Genomic DNA, 21,428 nt, shown 5'->3' with positions numbered 1-21,428 from the left:
AGTGCTACCTATTTGGACTGTGGTTTGTTACGAGTTTTTGATGTGTCTCTGAGCTGTGCTATAAATACTGTCTTTGTCCAATATTTTGAGGGGTGGAAACTTGTTAAATAAGTGACTACTCTTCAATTGAATGTCCAAACACCCTTTTCTTCTAATTTTCACAAATTATGCTTTTACAACTCAAAATACTGTTGCCACTTGGAATGCTAATGTGTTTGTATTGTAAGTGTACCATGTTAATAATACAATTGGGATTTCTGTAATTATAGCAAATATATTACCAAAAGCAATGTGTATCCTATACTGTTTTTTTTCTCTGGGGCAGCATGCTTTAAAATTTGAGGTTTGAATGTCTCAAACAACGTTTCCTTTTTCATCCTCATTTCGTACAGGACATTTGTAATTCCTTATAAAGGGAGCAAGGAAAGTTCTGCAAAAACTCTGTTTTGCAAGAAGAAGAAAGAATTAAAGATGTAAAAACAACTGTTGTTATTTTAAGGTTCGGTACAGTTATCTGGTTGATGATATTTATTAAACTAAGGCCTGAAATACATGTTAGGTGTGTGTGTGTGGCACTGACTGTAATGCAGCATTCAGAAATGAAGTACAGAATATGTAAGAGTACTTAGGAAAACCATCCAGCCTGGTCTCCTTAGTGAGCTTATTTGTGAGTTCATGGTTTGGAGTGCGGTAAAGTAAGTGTCTGTGGAAATATGGCTCTTCTTCTTTGGGCGTGATGTACTTTTAATAAGTTGTTATTCCAAAAAAAAAAAGTGTTAAAAATCGGCTTGTCTGCTTATATTGGAAGCTGAAAATTAAGATTATGTGAGAAAATGGGAAAGCTAAATGGCATGGAAAAATCCAACTCTTAAGACAGAAAACAGGAGGAATGATGAGAGACGATTTTTTTTTCTATTGATCAGCTGCTATTCTGGATGTTTAAAAACAAATTCAAACTGATCTTAATTGACTACTGAAGACAAATCTAGAAAACTTTTTAACAATATATGTCAAAAGAGCTGCTTTATAGAGAGTTTGAGCCATTTGAGAAGGGATTAGCCACCTAAACTTGCTAATTACTTTAGACAACTGACATTTGTTTGCAAGCTACAGTATTCCAGTTATTTTTCTTTCTAAACTACAGCAGATTCTTCTTTATTACTATTACAAATAGAGAGGTAATTGCTTCGTGCGTAAAATGTGACAAATTTTAATGTGATTGGTTTAGCAAGTCTGTCAGATAATTTCTACAGAAAGGTATAGTTGATTATATTTGTACAATTTAATGTCTTTAAATACGTAAGTATAGAGAGAGGAAGTATGCAAAAGCAGATAAAAGAGAGATCAGTATAGCTTTACATTTGGTATCTTGAAAATGAATGTTGTTCATGCACGATGACATTCAAAATCAATTTAAAACTGTTTGATAATTTTGTTGCTCAGAAAAGAGGAAATTAGAATTCTAGAGTTATGATTCATTTTAATCAGAAAGAAATTGTCAAGCATAAATCTCTCCTTGAGTAGTGAAAAGGCCTGAAAGCAGCCAAGAAAATATCAATACTTTGCAAAGGAGGAATGATTGTTCCAATTCGTAGCTTAATTGACTTTAAGGCTTAATGAAAAACACTACAGTGCTGTTTGTACACATAGTTGCTCTGATGAACGTTGAAATCTATGCTCCAGGAAGAGAAGCTAGGTAATTTATTTTACATTATTATTGATATAATTTTCTAATTGACTGTGAGTAAAATGGTTGGATAGGACTGCATAGCTCCAGATGTTAGCAGCATTCTCAAGAAAATTCTTAAGAGAATGAATAATAAAATATTTCATAAATCATAGCTTTTCTTGCCATGAAGCTCTCGTTTATTTATTCCGGTCAAATAGTCTTTGAAGTAGATATTAAAAGATAAATTGTAAGTTTAATATCTCATAAAACGTATAATGTTTCTTTTGTAATTATTCCTCAGTGTTAAGCCTACAACTACATCAAAGATTGGATTAAACTGTAAAAAGAAAATTTGGGTTTCCTTTATATTTAGGAATTTACGAGGAGGTATAGATGTGACAGAGAATCTCGAGAGTGGCTGTGAAGAAAACCAACAAAATACACGTGACTCCTTGCTGTATTCCTTTCCCCCAAAGTATTCTCCACCTAATGAGTGATTTATATTCTTGCTGATTAAGTAACTGAATTAAATTAAAACCTGATAACTGAGTCTTTGTATTCCAATTGTAATCTTGCAAAGCGCAGAAAGATGAGAGGCAATTGGGCACATTTACTGAGAACATGGGCAAAAATTTTCATGTGTTCAGTTTGTTTCCTCCTCAAGGAAGGAGGACTAATTTCTCAAGTAGTGTTTAAGCTCCACCAGTGTCCGTGGTTTACTGTTTTCCATGTAAGTGCGTAGCATACAGATAGCTCTGTAAAATATTATTGTCTTAGTCTCTTAGTACAAGTGGATGCTAATTTGATACAGAAGATACAATTTCCTTTTCTGTCTATTGGATGTTAATTTTCTGAGGTATTTCTGTAAATCAATCAGACTTCTAAAACAGGCCTTTGATACCAAGCCTATGTTAAAACCAGCACAAGAAATTGTTACTGGAAATTAACTTAAGTGGGGGCATCTCATCATGATTAGTAGCAGATACTTATGGAAAAATATGAAGAGTGTCTAAAAGACAGCTTTAGGTATGTAGTAAATACAGAATGGAGCCACAGCCTGTTACTGAATTATAGAATTATACTGAATTATAGAATTAGAGTTTCAAATTGGTGCTAAATAAAAGGTCTTAAAAAGTAATTTCCCCAAAATGGAAAATAGTTCAGAATATTACACTGTAGAGCACACACATTTCTGTGAAAATATTATTTCTAATATGGTGTCATTATTTTGTAATAAAGAGTTGTATCATTTCTAAGCATGACATTCTAAAACTATGTATTCTTGGTGTGCACACGCCATTGCAGTGTAGTATACAGTTATAAAAGCCTGCAATGTACAGACATATTTCATCCTCTGGTGCTCTGAATAGCGACTGTGCTGAAGTATCAAGATAAAAGCAGTTACCCGAACCTTGCTGTGGGGAAAAGGTCTTGTAGAAAGAGGTATCGTTTACCAAGCTAGTTGGTAACGTAATAAATTCTGTATTGGCATGTCTCACCTCCAGCCATAGATGCACTCACTAAAACATGATTGCCACAGCTGATATAAAGCTTTTTTCTTTTTAAAGGTGTGATCCAAACCTTTTTGAGGTAAAGGAATCTTTCAATTAACTGTAATCTGATTGAATCAGACCTCATCTTACTAGCAGAGAATTGATAATGTAAGCATTAATTTGGTGTTACTATCACTGACACTGGTTGAGACCAGTGTGAAAGGGTTTGGCCATGATGTTTAAGAGTTCAGTAAGTTCCTGTGAGTAACCTGCTGTGCTGAGACACCTTGCAAGAGCTGTGTGTGTAGAAAAGCTGTTTTCTGGGTACAGGTGGAAAGTGAGTTGTTAAACAGTGGTAGATGTCATTTTAAGCAGTAGCAGTGTGCATACACAGCACTGATCAGAATTAAATGCAATGCAGTCTGCTAATACACTCTGTTAGTATAAGAAGCTGGAAAGCAGCTGCTTTTCTATTTTGAAGTCTTCCAATAATGTGCTCTGTGGTGGCAGTTTCTCTCGGTTTGCAGGCTTGTGTCTTGGGGCTGTAACTAGCCACAGGGACATGCCTGACCTGCCAGCTATTGACCTTGTTATCAGCGAGAAGTCTGTGATCTCCAAGATCTTCAGCCAGATTCATCTGAAAACAGCTGCAAATCAGTGAATGTGGGCACTGACAACAGCAAGAAGCTTTTTAACAATTTGCAAGGAAATTCGTGTTTAAAAAACCCCACAGTTAAAAACATTAAACAGTTTAACCAACATTTACATGGATGAATTGTTAAGATCTATTTTTTGTACACTATAAACATATGGCATGAATTTGCTCTCATTACAGATGCTGAGAAAACGGAAAGACAAATATTTATATTACATTCATGTTTTACAGTAAAAACACTGTTCAGTTTGTTTATACAGTTCCACTGTTACCATTTTTATGGTTAGTAATGAAACCACTGTAAAACAGTGTCTGAATTATATAGCAGATGTGTTAAGCCCCTAACTTTCAGGGTTGGGCATCCCTCTGAATACTGATGCCATTTCCACAAGAGCTGATGTACCGACTACAGCTGAACTGTTTCATACCTCCGTCCTCAGCTGTAGTTAGCCCCTCACCATTACTGTACTCCAGAAAGGGTCTTATTGTCCAGATATATACACTGATATTTTAAAGTAATTACATTTATGAAATATAAAGCAGACTGCTGGTCAGTGTGAGCGAATGCAGGAGGCTTTAAAGGATTTGGTAGGCATTTTCCAAGCATTTAGGACCTCATATGGCTTATATTTCCAGTAAACATGGATAAATTCAAAATGTTTAATTAATGTGATGTATGTTTAATTTCTCAACATGGTTGTAAGATCTTGGAAGTATTTTGATTCTGGTATAGTTGATATCTGTATTTCAAAATAATGTCTATAATACATATAAAAGTAGATTTTTTTTTTGAAAAAGGAAAATAGTTTACAAAAGTGTGATTTTATCTACTTGAAAATGTCTACAGAAAATTAAATGTTTTGATCTTTACTAAACTGTGGTCAGTGAAATACAGAGATTTTTGATTCTTTAATATTATTTGCATGTATATGACAATTTACAGGAAAAATGCATGGTATCCACCCAAGGTTTTTCAGTTCTGGACTATGCAGAGATTTGCTTTTTCTGTTACTTTGTACTCGCTTCCCTGCGTAGTCACATAGATTTCCATTGTGCTCGTAGCAAGCAAAGAATTTTGTACTATACATTCTCAGATCCCCACTCTAATTTAAGAAATCAGAATTTAGGATATAAACATAAAAATTGTTGTACATTCAGTTTTTATTGTGTGTTTTTTTAGCATTGGTTAGTTTTTAAGTTTCTGATTTATATTGTTGGTATATCTTTAAGTGGAGAATACTTCTTATATGGTGATAATATAATAATATGTATGGTGATAATATAATAAATGCAGGAGAGGGTTTAGTGATGTCCAGCAAGGTGGAAGGGAATTTGAAGTGGTTTATCACAGTAGAATTTTCACATGTGTAAGAAATAACGTTTAAAAACAAACAAAAAAAGGAAAGAAAAAGCTGGATATTATGAATGAAGGAACAAGTACTCTGTAAAAGGCACAAATCCTTGTATTCCTTCATCTTTTTTCTAGCATGTAAGGAAAACATCTGTAATGAGGCACGTTGAAATAAACTGGGTTTTCTTTACAAAGGGAGAAGGTGAGCAGAAAGATTTCTACTCATGATGAGAAATTGGATGCTGGTGGAAAAAACCTGAGCAACAGATCGTGGTTTTAGTAAGGAGAGTTGAAGATACTTAGATGAATGGATAAGCGAAGATTGCTTTTATATCAATGCTGGATATAAGGCTGTGATAACCTTTGAGTGGAGCGTCCTCTGTAAGCTATTCTAATCTTGCAGTTCACAGTTCCCTCATCAAATCGTGGAAGGTTTCTGGGATTGTTACTGCCTATTCCATACATCCCTAGGACAAGCCAAGATGCTGGAGAAAGGGTTTCTTTCCCTCAAGAAGTGCATGAATGCTAATTACAAAGAAAAATGAAAGAAAAAATCCTGTAGAGCTACAGATTACAGAATGTCACACAGATTTGAATTCCAGAACATCCTGCTCAGGCTTTTTCTCTTGATGGTGACTGTTTTTTAGTCTGCAGATGTTCTTTCCTTCAGAATATCCAGAGTTTATTAATTGTGGAGGAAAAGAATAAGAGTCTTTTTCATATTTGGAAAAAAAAAATCGAAAAGTTTTGCAATGGTCTGGTCAATTTGTTCTTTCCTTTTTATGCTTTATGTGAAGAGATGCATTGTTGCTGAAAATATGATCAAGTTTGAACCGCTTGTTAAATGCAGTCCAGGTAGATGCATTCTTACCTAGACTGAGTCCTACTGGCACTAGATCTCTAAATGCAAGTTCTGGGAGCAGAGAGGGGGAATTAAAGTGTCTGGTTATATGTTTTTTAACCTTCTTCACAATTAATCTGATTGTAACGTAAGCTTGTAATATATTCCATTAATGAAGAAGACAAGCTTAGCTTATGGTAAATACAGTACTAAGTGTTTATAGTGCATTTCATATTTTACATGATTCCCTTTATAATTCTGCTTATCTTTTCATTCTAATTCCCTAAAGGATGTATAAAAGAACCCCTAAAGAGAGTAATTACTGCTTTATTCCTTAACCAAGGCTCCTTTTGCAAAAAGAAATCTGAGCTGCTTTTTAAAGAAGGCAGTTTTAAATAAAAATGCAAATAAGCTGCTTTGTAACCACATTAATTACCCACCTAGTCTCTTATTACCATGTTTGTATTGTTTGCAAACACTATTTACAGTCGTGTGGAAATTACCATTCCTGGTCCTGAGGAAGGCTGTTGTTGGTAGGTTGTGCTTTGGAACCAATTAGAGTGAACCTTGTCTCCATTGAGGCTCATGGGAGAAAGCATAGCCTTGCAATGTCAAATAACGGCATTAACTCAGGCTGCACAGGCATAGTGTTGTAATTATATTATTGGCCCTCTTTTGCTTCTGCAATGAGTTTCATTCTCTGCATTTTAAAACTAACAGGCAGCTTTGTGTCTCGCTAATGATTTAATATGTACTGTGATAATTTTTATGAAAGTCGTGGTGATATCCGGTGGGTCATTTGTCCCCAAATTGGTTCTTTGCTTTAATTTTATAAAAAAAGTAAACAAAAAAAACCTAACACTTATGTTCAAGATCTCATAGATTTCCATGTAATTGATTTTTACAGTGAAAAAACAGCTTCATTAGTTTATTTCATTATTACAAACAAACAGGATGGGGTATCTGACTGCATTAGTTGTAAGCAGAATATCTAGCTGGCAATAACTGAGCAGTCATCAGACTTTCAGCACTTTGCTGAAGAAATTGAATGCTCCATAGTAGGTAGTCTTGTTTGTCAAGTGAAATGCAAACCTGTTGCTAACCTAGTATGCGTTGTGTCCTTTTCTTGGGTTTCTTTGTTACTTACAAATGTATAAAGGTTCTTTGGTCTAAAAGTTGCTCTGAAATCAAGACCAAAACAAAGAGATGTGTCATGTCTCAGCAGTTATGTTTTTGGAGTCCTAATCCTTTTCAGATCCCAAAGAGCTTAGTTCGATTCAGACTTCATGCAGTCTGAAATGTGAAGGAATTGTTCCTTTAAGATTTGTTTTCTTAGTCTCATTACTAGAATCATAGAATATCCTGAGTTGGAAGGGACCCATAAGGATCATCGAGTCCAACTCCTGGCACCACACAGGTCTACCCAAAATTTTAGACCATGTGACTAAGTGCACAGTCCAAACGCTTCTTAAACTCCAACAGGCTTGGTGCAGTGACTACTTCTCTGGGGAGCCTGTTCCAGTGTGCGACAACCCTCTCAGTGAAGACTAGCCTTGTTGAGTCTTCTGGATGGGGAAGAAAATGTACGTAATTACAGAATTTGGTGTTCTGTAATTCTTACAAGGGACAAATTGTGACCTGACTGTTTGGTTTTAACTGAAACACCTTCAGGTCTCTTAGGCCTTGAATGTTGTTGGTTGTGATAACAAAGAGCTATTTGTCCTAAAGGTCCTAATATGTTAGGCAACTTCAAAGGTCTTAGATGAATTTTACACTACAGGTTGTTTACTACGTGGCAAACTGGTGAGGCGTATCCAATCCAGCTTGGTAGCTGACTTGGTAGACACTCTCTATGAATGCAAATAAATCGCTCAAAACAAACTTATGGTCAGTATCTCTTGTTCTGCAAAGGTGGAAAAGATCCTTAATTTTATTAAGTTCATGTAAGCATTGATCTTGAGGAAAGGGTAAATATCCAGTCGTGGGCGGAACTGAATGGACTTCAGGCTGGGCTAGACATCCCAGAACCCTTGTGAATAGGTGGGAAAAAAAGTACAGGACCCAACTCAAGGAAAAATTCAGTCAGGACTTGTATTCAGACATGGGATGTTAACTGGGTGTTAAGAGTTTATCTCAAAAATGCTAATCTGCTGCGTTGAAGGAAAACCTGCACACTACCTGCAACCTCAAATAGGACGTCAGGGGAATTCACGTGGCAGTGAACCCTCTCTGTGCTAGGGTGACACTATGCCTTGTGTGGTCAGGGACATTTAAAATTTTACTTGGTCATACTATTTTATCATTTTTAGGAACTGCTCATTAATGAAGTCATGTTTAATATGTTATGGTTACAAACAAAGACATGAATGTATGTACTCATTTCTAATTAATTTGTGTAATTATGTTTTATAATCTAGGTGTTTGCAAAGCAGAACGTGGTACACCCCATTTACTGTCTGCTGTAGCTAATAAAAAATAATAGAATGAAATAAATCTTGAAACTAACTTTAATTGTAAGTATAGATTAGTTGTAAATTGTATCTTTGTTATGTTTATTTTTTAATTCTGCAGTGTTGCAGGTTTATAGAGCATACCAATTAGTGTAGTTATTCGAAGTAATGATGAGTTAATTACCGTAAATGCAGAATGTTATTTCTGTGACAATTTAAAATACAGTACTGAGTTACATTTTATAAATGTACGATGAGAATTAAAGGAAAAAAGTAAATGGTGATGATAAGGAGACCAGTTAATGTTATAGAAGTCTATCAAAGTGATAATATAGATAAGATAATTAAAAGTACAAAGTATAACAATTAATAAAACCTCATAATCTCAACTCATACCATTATAAACAAGGACACAAACGAAATAAACCTATGTATTTCACTATGCATTAACGTATCACTTGGGAAAAGGCAATTTGACTGAATTCATCTGAAACTGATTACTGTACTTCTAATGCTGCTCGTGTTCACTGAGTGAAGCCTCTCTTTCTTGAACTCATCTCCCGCTGATGGGTAGGCAGCCACATCAGTAGTGCCTCTTTGGTACCTAAGGCAGAAAGTGTTGTCAAGTTGGTTTTTGTGAATATGTTTAAAGAGTAGAAAATGCCTCTAGCTTAGAGGGTTTTCCTTGCTGATGAACAGTAGTAAATCCTACCATTTTGAAAGCAGTATAGTATACCTATGAGAAATGAGCTGATTCACAATGTTTCCTTGAGCATGCACACTGTAAGAGATATTAATAGCTTCCTTCAGCAGTGTCCCACTTAGAGTAACTTTGAAATGCAATATTTCATTCTGTCCTGATTAAATTAACCTTAAATTTTCTTGTGAAATGGCATGAATGCCTAGAGATAGTTTGAAGTGTTCTGTGTATGTTCATACTGGAGCAGGAAAAAATGTGTCCAGGGTAGTACTTAGGTATTAAATGTTTATTTTTTCAGTCCAGAATTGGTTGCCTCCCAGTTGTGTGCAGATTCTGTAACCGGAACTGGTGCTTCTGGTTGCCCAGTGTTACAAGTTCTGGTGAAATTTTGGATGCTGGAATTTATACATTAAAGGTTTTGTTTTATAAAGCTCAGCCAGACAGTGTTCCTCTACTTCCTAAGAAAGGTGAGGCAAAGGAAAAGCTCTGTTTCTAGAGGAGTTTTTGATGCCCTCCCTGGCACCGCAATTTACAGCCCTGCTAAGGTTGTGAAAAAACAATGCACAAACATGAAAATCCAAGACATTCAGTTTCATCTATTTGGTAGTGTTATGACAGAAATCATTACAGGTTTGATAGATTTATTTATAAAGACTTGCTTCAATATTTAAAGTACATCTATTCCAGCATTCCTCATTTCAAGCTCGGCTGTGGATCAAGATGAAAGAAAAATTAAATTGTATATTGAAGAGCTGTTAATTGAACTGCACTGCATTTAGCAAGGGAGCATCAGCTTCAGGCAGTCAATACTACAGAGAATTTTTAATGTACTGTATCACTAGATTGTCAGTTTGTATTGGAGAATGCAAACAGACTGCTTCGACTGGTGATAAAGCCCTGGAAACTTTTAAGTTGTTGAGGGGAGAAAATGTTGTTATAGTTTGATGTGTTGTGACAAAGTGGTTGAGAGAACCAGGAGCAACATTTTTTTGTTTTAGGTGAATATTTTTTGTCTATCTTAGTATTGATAAATTCAGATTCCTAGGTATTTAGTCTTTAAATGGATAAAGATTGTGTATGGATGCTTTATTAATGTAGTCAAAACAAGTTCCACAGAATTCTTGAACTTGCACAAATGTTACTTTGAAATTTGAGCAGCTGTGAAAGTCTCATTTAAAAATATTAGTTCTCTCTCGATATAATTCTAAAAAATAGCATATCAAAAACCTTTAGAAATGCTTTAGAAAAATGTTATCTCTCTTTCCTAAGGCAGTGTTAATTTCTTTTGTAGTTAATCTTTTGTGCTGGAATTTAGTACATTTATAGTTAAAGATTCTTTTAACAGCTAAATTATTTAAACACGTCTTCTGGGATAACATGGTCTGTTTGGTGTTAAGTATGAAATAGTTTTTATTTCATTTTCTTCACTGATAAAAATGAAATAACTAGAGGCATTTGTAGAACCAGAACAGATTTAGGGCTATGGTGTTAGATTAAAGATGAACTATTTTAAGACATAGCTTGTTCGAGCTGTCATGCTTTGGGATAAGATTCTTCTTACTTTTGGTGGTCCATACAAGGCTAAAGTCCACCTTCAGAATAACCATTGTGAGAATAACCTGATTATTAACTGTTTTAAGACGTCCGTTTCTGAACTTCTTTTCCATATGCGTGGTAGGTCTTAAGTAAGTGGTAAAGTTAAAAATGTCATATTATGCTGGTGCATTGTCTTCTCTTGAAGTGGAAAGATCTTTTGTAGAGGTTGGATGTAATGTGGCCCATCTTGGCATCTCTGTAGCAACTGGGAGGACTGGGAGTGGCTTTTTTTACGCCAATACCCAAGTACTACATACCAGGAAAGAGTTTCAGTCCAATTGTTTGCAGGCTATGGCTGTCACAGTAACAGTAGTTCTGATTAAAGCAGCTACTTGATGAAAATGTTAGGTAATGGGAAGACAGTATTTACTAGTAGAAAAACATGAATGATTTCAAATGACTTATTTTCTCCATGGCACTGAAGTCTCACTAGGGTGGTAAATGTCTTGTGACTCCAAAAACAAAGTAGAAAAGCAAAAAATACTCTAAGTACATACCTGACTTTGCTTTGTTAATCTGGGGCACTGCGGCCACACTTCCTGTAGACTTGGGAGCTGTTTAGGAAGGTGAAAGGTATTTAAAGAAATTTCATCCCTTGGCTGTTCACCCTGGTCAGCTGTTGCTGAAGCCAATATGGATGTTGTTTATATGCTGTCAACTTATTAATCAAGTTATTTATTTGTTTCCCATTACTAAAGCATTTGAATGTTTCCTACCATGTGGAAAACTGCAAGAAGGAAGGAGATATTTTGAACTCTCTGATAATATATTTTGTCTTCCAGATTTTGGAAAGGTTGGGGTTGAAGTCAAAGGTGTTTCATTTAAAGAGCATCCTGTAAATACTTGAAAGTAGACTTGAGTGCTACTGACTATTTTTCAGGAAGATTACTATTACTGTAATACTAGCCTTAAAGGCAGTATAAGAAAAAACACACTTCATATTAGAAGCTATAATTTTAATACCTAAAATGTTTTTATGCACTTCAAGTCAAATCATTGTGCTCTATGAATTAATTTGAATATTACTTTGATATAGTAATGTCTAGCAACATATTTAGTGATTTTGCTACATTTGTCTGTGAGAAAGTGTTTGGCAATGTGACTACGTACAGTAACATTCAAGAATCCTTTATGTGACAGCTTGATTATCAGAGCAAATGTAATAAATCAGAGATTGGCTTGAAAACATACAGAAATGAACTAAAATTTTTCAGTTTTATTTTTATGTAGGTAAATCTTGCATCTTCCACATAGCGTTTAGTTGTCTGATATGAAAGCCCAATTCTGAGAACCATTGTAACAATATAGTATCAGTTACACAAGTAAATCATTAAAGTAGATCAAAATTTACTTATTCACCAAAAAGTGCAATTCATTTGGCTGTCAACATCAGATCTTGATAGAATGTTCAGTTTTATTATTGGAAGAACTAAAGATTTCTGTTAAGATTTCTGTTGACTTTCTTGTGGATGTGAAAGTCAGGACTTTACTTAGAAGCTGGACTTACTTCATTGAATCTTAAAAAAAATAATTAAAAAGAAAAAAAGGTTAGTCTGGTTTTCCTCCCTGTAACTCTGAGGTTGCTAAAGTTCAAATGTTAATAGGCTTCAAAAAGGTGTGTATACTTTTTTTTTTTTTAAGGCTAACAGTTTGTGCAGATTCCTAATCTCTAGGCAATTAAAAAAAAAAAAAAGTTGTTAAAAAGTTGTTAAAAAGTTGTATTTTACATGTTTCTTTATGCACGGTGTGGCTGCATGAGGCAATAGCTTTAAATTTTTTTTTTTTAAAAGAGCCTACAGAATGCACAGTCTGATAACAACAACAAATCTAATCTAAAGTGACAACTGGGAGACTTTCCCAGACGTTATTCTCTTTAATGTAACATGACTTTAAATTGATGCAGCCCCACAGTGATTGAAAAACTCTCAGAGCTTGTCTCCCGTGATTACATTTCTGATCTGTACAACTTAATGTTTTAACTTGGTGAATCTCACTTTTGCAAATGAGCAGTTTGTTTATGTTTTAAGAGGGTGAGTGTCAGTGATGCAAAAGCAATGGAACTATAACACCGCAAAAAGCAATATATCTGATAGTGATTCTGGTCAGCAACATGGACTCATTCTTTTTCTCAGTGATACAGGAGTCATCTGGTACATATAAGGCACTTTTGTGTGCGCTGCCTTATACTGATCTAGAGCATTTAGTGTTAAATTAACATGGAATTGAAATTAAGAGAAGACAAACCTTAGGTAACCTTAACTCCCTGCTCCCACATTCAAAATACTTTCGTGAAAGCATTTTAAATCTGCTTAAGGTTCTTTATATCTCGAAAATTGGTTCAATTTTCTTGAATTTTACATTTTTATTTAAAGGATGTGTTATACATTACCTTAAACAAAAACTGGTATTAGAGTTCCTGAGAAATGGGTCACTTAAAATTTAATAATGAACTGAAGCAGGATGTATCCATGACATCCATGATATAACATTTTAGAGAGAAGACAGGAAGGATAAAATTACATTTTTTTTAATTGTTATTCCTTGATTATATCTGGAACTGTAGCTGTAGACTGATGGTTGGATTTCTACTTACAATTTATGTAACTGACAGTAAATTTTGAGTTAACAGAATCACTCATCAAGTGAGGAAGCAGCACAGCTCCTTTACTCAAGGTTACGGTCTTACATCCTCCTACTCGCACTCCCAGCTACTGTGACCATACCACACCAAATGGGAGGAGAATGAGTCTTTCCAGTTAGAAATGCAGGCAAGTTAAACATCTGAAGCTGAAAGGAAGAAGACAGAGGAGGAGGCAGATGTCCCGAGTAAAGTGGAAAGGACAGAGGAGAAGGTCAAAACACTTGCATTTGATACTGGCCACTGTCTTTGTTTAGAATACAGTAGGAAAACCACAGATTGGTTTGTAACCTTTGTAATCAAGTAAATTGTTGAAATTTGTATTTATTTTTGATGAGCCTCATTTTACTCTATCTTTCTCTTGGTATTTTTCTAGTATACAATTACATAAATTTTCATTTTCCTCTTCATTTACCTTTTAGAATGTATACAGTCTGAGGAATGATGTATTTAGAGCAATACTTTATAATACATATAAGCTGCTTCTGGGGCTGCCGTTTAGAAATATGTGCAGAAAAATGGTCATGTGTAAGAAGAAACGGCCTGTGGTCAGTTTTGTAATACAAATTCTAAAAATCTGTTATTTATTTCTGTATTGCTACTCTCAGAAGCAGAAAATGATACCCACGGGTAGGTACAGTGATTGGTCGATATCAACTGGAAATAAAAAGAAATAAAAGCCTTTGAAATGGAGTAGCTGAGTTTTATGTCAGTGATGCATCAAGGTGTGATGTAGTTATGTAATAGTACCTGATTTATGCCATGTTAGAAAAATCAGGGATTCAGAAGTTGGGGATTTAATCCACAAAATGGCGGACAATATGCAAGACAGGTAATAGGCACCACAGATAATTTTTCATGAAGGAGAAAGGTGAATGTTGTGGTCTTTAGGAACATTTCAGCAGCCTCGGTTAAAGGCAATAAAGCTCTGGAGGTGCTGGAGGGAAAAATGAGGAAAAGCAATAGAATAACAATTGTATTAAAATATCAATTTTTTGAACCATACAAGAGAAAGTAAACCAGATGAAAATGGTCTAGCAATTTAAGATATCTAATATTAATCCTTTTAATAAGCTGTTGTAACCAAGCATTTATTTGATGCCTTCGTTGCTTAAACACAAAATTCATTTTGTGATCTACATGTCCAAGAGAGTATGGTGCTGATTTCAGTCCTGGAGCTGTTTTCGGATCCTTCCTACTGTGTAGTTTGCATAACCTGCTTGAACGAGTATTATTTCATGATGCATCTAAACTTAATTAACAGCTCAGAGCCACCAGCAAAGTTGCTGTCTTGCCAACATGGTCAGGTCATTGGCCAATATAAACATGGATCTAGAGACTTCCTGACAGGCACCCCAAAAAACCCTGGAAATTATATGCATGCAAACATGTCAGAATGCACATTTGGATTTTAAACTAGTTGAGCTACTTCAGCTGCTTAGTTGAATAAAGCTAATATCCATGTGTCTTAAGATATGTGTTACCAAAAAGATGAGTTTTGTTTGTAAGAATGTAGTTTGGAAAAGAAAAAAGTAGTTTCTGTAGAAAGAAGAATTTTGCCATCTGGAGAATCATTTTCAGGATCACTTTTTTGAGAGAGAAAATAAATATTTTGTTTCACTGTGTATAATCTGTTTGAGAAATTAACTTGGTACGTAACTGCATTTTCTTTTCTCTGCAACTCCTGCTGTATTTCAGCATAACCTGTCCCTTACACATTGGTAATTTGTTAAAGGGCCATTCTGTTATAAAAAGCTGGAGAATCAACGCTGCATTTCAAGTAGTTCAGCCATGTCTCTGAGTCTGATTCAAATCATGCCCAGTTCAATCTTTCAGTCACTGGATTGGGCACATGAAGTCTTACATGGAGTTGGAAGGGATTTCTTTTTCTTCCAGAGATGAGCAGTGCTGGAATTACTTTGCATTTTTTTATTTCATTCCCTTTCCATGTCAACTTTTGGAGAGGAGAAATGGTCAGGGAATTTGAATAATCACAATTTCCACTAATTGCCAAGTCCCACATGTTTGCAAGGAACACGTCCTGGCGGAGCTGTTCTGTGTGGCAAGTTGGTGCAGATTCTTTTGCAGACTTTCAGCATCCTGTCTCTCATCCTATATTCAGAAGCCTGTGGAGTTTGCATTTTGAGACCTAACCTATCTTCGCCAAGGTGACTGTGGGTTTTTCTGGATTTGCCCTCCAGGATATTTTTAATTAGATATAAAGGAATGAATACATTACTTTAAATTATTTTGATGAAAGAATTCTTGCACTGTCATTAACAATGAGTTAAATGAGCTAAAACTTCCCTCTAGTTCCCTATCTTTTGATGAGGAAACAAAGCAGTTCTTTGCATGATTAAGATTTGTGGTATCACGCCTGAAATGAGAAGCCGTAATATATGCTCTATAATTTATGAAGGGTTTTTTAACTCCTGTGTGACCACTCTTCTTTTTTCTGACTATTTTTACAGCTGGCTTTGTCATGTTTTGCTTTGGTTTCAGACTCTGACATCAAAAATTTATGTGTATGTTTGTTTTCTTTATTGCTAAAGAAGCTGATTGATTCCCCAAGCACCTTAAAGAGATTTGGCCTTGAAAATTTCTGATGCTCTTTAAAAATGCCAGATCTGGTTGTTTTTAGACTCCTTAGGCTGAATATGAGTTTTTGATAGGGATGATTTAAACCATGGCAAGGTGTGTGAAAACATGTGGAAAACTGTAAAGCAACAAGCTAATCCCTTTAGTCATTTGAAGTGTGCCAGGAGTTCAGAAAGCTTATTACTGGTAGCAGTTTGTGTTTTACTAGCATTACAGTCTAACAACAGTTTCAAGAATATATACAGAGAGCAGTTAAAGAAACAATAAAAGTCATTTATTCTTGGACAGAAATGACTATCCCAGTGAAAAAGAAGGGAATTAAGCTTTGTTGTTGATAGAGCTCTTGGCCAAAATTCAGAATACTTTATTCAGCAGTAACCGAGTATTTCGGTTGTCGACATCTTCAGTATTGTGATCGTGCCTGTTGCATAGCTTCTTACAGTGTTTACTTGAAAGAGCCGTCCATGCCAAGCACGAGTCAGACGCCAAAAAAGATCAGATCTTGAGGCTTTTTGAAAGAAAGGGGTGATTGTTTGCTGTATGGGTTTTGATTCATTTCAGTTTTAAGCTGTGCCTTGCAACCATGAAGAATTGTTGTATTGCAAGAGTCAGGATTTTCCCAGTCAAGTTGTAGATGTGTTATTACATCCCGCATTTTGTGAATGGAAATTGATTTCTGTATCTTAGAGCGTTGGACCCCTTGTGCATCATGTTGAGCAGCTATTCTGGAACACGTAGAGCAGAACAACTGAGGCATTATATCTAGGATCAGTGGCTTGTTGACATGGGCTATTTTCCTGTTGGCTTTAACTTCAGTCTCAAGCACAATAGAAACTAGTGTAATTGGCTTAACGGCGAGGTTGAAGATGGCAGGTTATTTGAAATATTGGGCAACGCAAACTGTAACACTAATACCTTAAGCATAGCAAAGGTGCATATTCTGCTAAATAAACTTCAGTAATTACTTTAGGGGTTTTTCCTTTGCAACATTGTAATTTTTCTAGTTTATATTCTTCACAGACTGCTGACCACAGTGACAGTTTTGCTGTTCTTGTATAAAATAACTCACACATGTGTGCACCTGGTCTTCATTATTGTTACATTGCATATATGGTAATGGCAGAATGGGAAATTTTCTTTTCTGATTTCTGCTGATGACGCCTTGTTTTAGGTACAGCACTTTACAAATACATTGTTCATTAAGTGTCACTATCCATTAAGCAGCACTAACAGGCGAAAGGACTGTACAAAACATTCACATCATTTTTATAACAGAAAATATTTGCTATAAAATGCTAAAAACAAACAAACACAAAAAACTACTTCATTTTTTCAATCTGCCAACAATATGAACATCCTTGTTTTTACCTTACTGAAGCAAATATATTTGCAAAAAAAAAAAGCATATAAAAAAATCCAAGCAAAACTTTGAAAAAAAAATTATTCTTCTGCATTATGTACTAAGTAAACTGAATTGAAACACTGAAAAATCCACTTTTTAAAATGTTAGCATTGAAAGTATAATTAGATATATGTTGACTCAAATCTTCTTTTGGCTGAGTTCAATTGCACTGCTTAGTATGCCAAGGCTAAATTTTGCATCTGTATTTTAAAAAAAAATATTTCTTCTCGTTGATTTAGTTTTTCTTGCTATTTTTTTTTCTAGAAATGTGTGATTCTGAGAAGTTACTTCCCAACTTAAAACTCTAGTTATGCATTTGCCAAGCAATAGCAGTGGAAAGGGCGACTGGTTTGCTAAAGGCAGGGAAACGTGGAGTTCTCTCGTCTTTACAGGGATGACTGTAACAGCTGAATCAATGTGGGATCTCTGTTAGATTCCTTTTCGTACAGAGATAATACTTGACTAGAGCATCAGTTGTTGATAGGGTTTGGATTGTAACTTTTTAAGAGTGGTAGATTTATCTGTTTCACAAAAAAGAAATCTGATGTGCTCAAGCTAGGATTTCTGAGTGTCACCACGAGATGTCACTATGTTGTTAGAAAGAAATCTGCCGAATGGCATGAATATCTGGAAAATAAATTACATAGCCCTAAAGGGTGAAAATGTAAGAAGTTAAAGAAGAGGATTCTTTAGTGCCTTTAGATGAAGCATGTGCTCCTTTGAATCGGCACAATGTGCTGGCATCAACATCACTATTTCCAGGTTTGTCAGTGTTCTTGTTTTCCAAGCAAAAAGGACTGTAACAGATTTTAACTCTTTTAGGTCAGCAAATATTTGAGCTTGTAACAGGGCAGCTGAGAGGGATAAGTCATTATTGCAGTCTTATTTACAAAAATGGGAGATACCTATATATGACTGCATCACGTTGCCTTCTAGAGAGTAGGGTACTGAAGTAGCCAATGTTCACTGGGCACGCGCCCCACTGACATGGAGCAATAGTGACATCCTGTGGGAATGGTGTAAAAAGGAGTCAAATAAAAGCTTCTATTCATCATCTATTCTACTCATCCTGAATTTATCCACAATTGGGTTTATTCCATGTCATTGTTTTTATTTTTAAAGGCAGTGTCTCAAAAGTAAGTTAATATCCATTCTGAACTATGATTAGATCATTGTAGCTTTCTCTGCTTAAATTTACATTATTTGGGGGCAATAAATTGTTGATTTCTGTTACACGAATGCTCATGTTTTACTTTGATCAGAACTGGAAGCTTAGGAATATTAACACAACTTTGAAATTACTTATCTTTCTAGTATGCTAGGGTATTTTACCTGTGTTTTCCCCTAAAATTAAAGATAATTAACTTAGATTTTATAATGTGTTTAAATTAGATCCAGGTAATCTGTTTAAATTATTTTGAAATTGTTTAAAAGACAAAAGAAAAATCCCTCCTATTTTTTTTAAATCAAACCAAACCAAACCCAAAACAACCCTCTACCGTTAATAAAAAGGTAAGATATAAAATACCTTAAAATTTGATTCTGATGAGATAAAATAATTCCTGAAATTCCTGTATTCCAGGTCACATGCTGAACTAATCATTTGTAATATTAGATTGAAACAGAAATTAAAGGAACTTTTTTTAACCAAAGACTTTGGTTGCTGAGTGATCTAAGTGCTTCTCATTTTTTCCCTTAATATTTTTTTAACCTTTTTCTTTCCCTTTTTTTTTTTTTTTTCCCCTGAACATGGAAGGAAAGACTATCTGGTAATTTTAAAGAGAAGTATTTAAACCTGGTATTGAAATTCATGAAAAGTCTTCCAAATAAGAAATTTTAAACTGTTTCTGGGATTTTTCTTTTTCCTGGTTTAAAAATGTACATGGATAAAATCACAGCAGTAACCCCCTGTGATAGGATTATTTGCACCTCTGTATAAGGTTAGTATGTCTGCTGTGGCTATCGTCATCTTTCACTGTGCTTAAACAGTGTGCATTTTTACTAATTGGCTGTTTGGGAAACTGAAAGGGGGAAAAAAGACAAGGAATATCGTAAAGGTTGGCTGTACATACAGCATCCAGAATAGACTTATGCTACTGACAACAACTGTGATGGAACAGTTAGTGAACAGAAACATACTAAATATTGGGAGGTAAATTGACACCTCTGACATTGTCCAAAATTGTATTCATCCAGCATTAATAAATCAGATAGCACAGAGGTATTACTATATTTTAAATCAAGTTAAATTATGGCTAAAATGATTACTGAAGGAAAATACCCTTTTTTATATTTTGGGTAAGAACATGTAAAGATCACTTACTGTGTCCTTCCAAACACTTTGTGGTGACGTTGACAAAGCTAGTTTAAAATTAATCTGCTAAATGTGGTTATAGCCATTTTTCTAGTGGGTTTTAAACATGTCAGTAACTTCAGAGGGGTGGGTGGAGGATTCTTTCCACCTGTGTGTGAAAGACAGGAAGTGACTGACAGACTTAAATTAAATTTTAAGTATTTTTGTGTAGTCTTTGCTAATATGGTTTTGCAACCCATTCCTGGCAGGTATCTGTGAGAAGCAGCTGACTAAGTTGTGTTGGCTGGAAAGAGATTTTTCAGATGCTTTTTACTGAAGCTCTCTATAATTGATATGTTAGTAGATTAAGAGTTACACATGACATTTTATTTTTCTCTTCTGTTAAATATATATATATATAGCGAGAGACTTGTGCAAATTTTTGTATCTGCAAATAACATGAATTCTGGTGAGGATCTCTTCCTTGGTATATGAATACTTGAGAAAAATGTGAAAATTAATGAATGATTAGCAGTAATCCTGCTAGACTAGTCAAATCCTAGAGTTTTATTCTCAGATTAGCAAAACATTTTTATTTACAGTTTCATTGAAGTTGATAGTACTTCATTCTCTGTGAAGATTTAGGTTTCTGCATTTTAACTGAATGTCATCATTTTTATGGTGTAACTCTGATTGTTTTCTTTTTCTGGATTATTTTATCAAAACACCTTTTCTTTCTCATATAAGAGCAGTTCAAATTAAGCTTGTGCTTCAAAGCTTGATTTGAACACTTCTGCAGAACGCAATAGCAAAGCTGTGACTCTCTGGACCTTGTGGCTGCTGAAGTTTTCATGGATCTCAAAGCAATTACTTAAGTTAATAAAAGTTAATAAAAAAGAGGCTTTAAACACCAAGGTACCATCTCTGATTCTGGATGTCCCATGCCTAAAATTTGTTAGAGAGTAGGAAAGTCTCCCAAGGCAGTATCATATTTTTGTATTCTTCCTTAGGCATTACAGAGTGAGAACTCTGCTTCTGTGGTTATATGGGTATAGTCTTTAATTATATATGATACATTTATTTTTGCCTCGGGATCTCTGTCATAACTTGTGCAGGCAGGATTTGAAAATTCGAGGGACGTCATGGCAGCCTGTGTCATGGTGGACAACACACGTTAGTCCAGGAGTTAGGCAGGATGAGTGACCATGTGAGAGCCAGCTAGTGCACAACTATGACTCTTTCTCACTTTACTTCCTTTCCTTGCCATTTAGCTTGTTCTTCATTGCAACCTAATTCTGTTTTCCTCTAAGAATTTAACCTGCAAAGGAGATATTAAAAGAACTGTTATTCTGGGGGAGAATCACAGAATGTTTTGATTTGTTTCAGATTCAAAGCGTTAATGCTAATATAAGATAGTGGTACAAGAAATCTAATGTTATGCTTATTTTAATATGATATGGGTAAGATCCAAAGTTTAGATGTCTCACTATCTATGAAGGCTATGTTATCTCTATCCAGTTTGCTTGCATTCTGTCATGGCTGAAAACTGTTTTTTTCTTGATCGTACTAGTTCACAGACTTTCCCAGTAACCCTCATATTTGTGGGCCACTAATTTCTTTTCCCATACCCAGAAAGAAAAAAACAACAAAAAACATTGTTTAGAACAAATATCATTATCTTTTTCTCTAGTGGTTCTTTCCTTCTAAGACAGTCATGAGATTGTGTGGGCCAAGAAATATTC

The 21,428-nt window shown here is 35.0% G+C and overlaps 1 protein-coding gene across 9 annotated transcripts in view; it reads left to right on the top strand.

The window, feature by feature from the left end:
- WWOX (WW domain containing oxidoreductase) overlaps positions 1-21,428 on the top strand; it is a 509,406-nt gene that overhangs the window by 30,529 nt on the left and 457,449 nt on the right. The window contains exon 6 of one of the 9 annotated variants that reach the window (XM_048068881.2): positions 393-10,270. The exons of the other annotated variants lie outside the window; for them this stretch is intronic. Coding sequence (XP_047924838.1) covers positions 393-413 — 21 coding nt within the window. The 3' untranslated portion in view covers positions 414-10,270. Of the gene's footprint in view, positions 1-392; positions 10,271-21,428 lie in introns of those variants that run through there. 9 annotated transcript variants of the gene reach the window in all.

Source organism: Anser cygnoides, chromosome 12 (assembly GCF_040182565.1).
Source record: "Anser cygnoides isolate HZ-2024a breed goose chromosome 12, Taihu_goose_T2T_genome, whole genome shotgun sequence".
Lineage (NCBI taxonomy): Eukaryota > Metazoa > Chordata > Aves > Anseriformes > Anatidae > Anser > Anser cygnoides.
The sequence above is the reverse complement of the archived record's forward strand: the minus strand, read 5'-3'. Positions and strand labels throughout refer to the sequence as shown.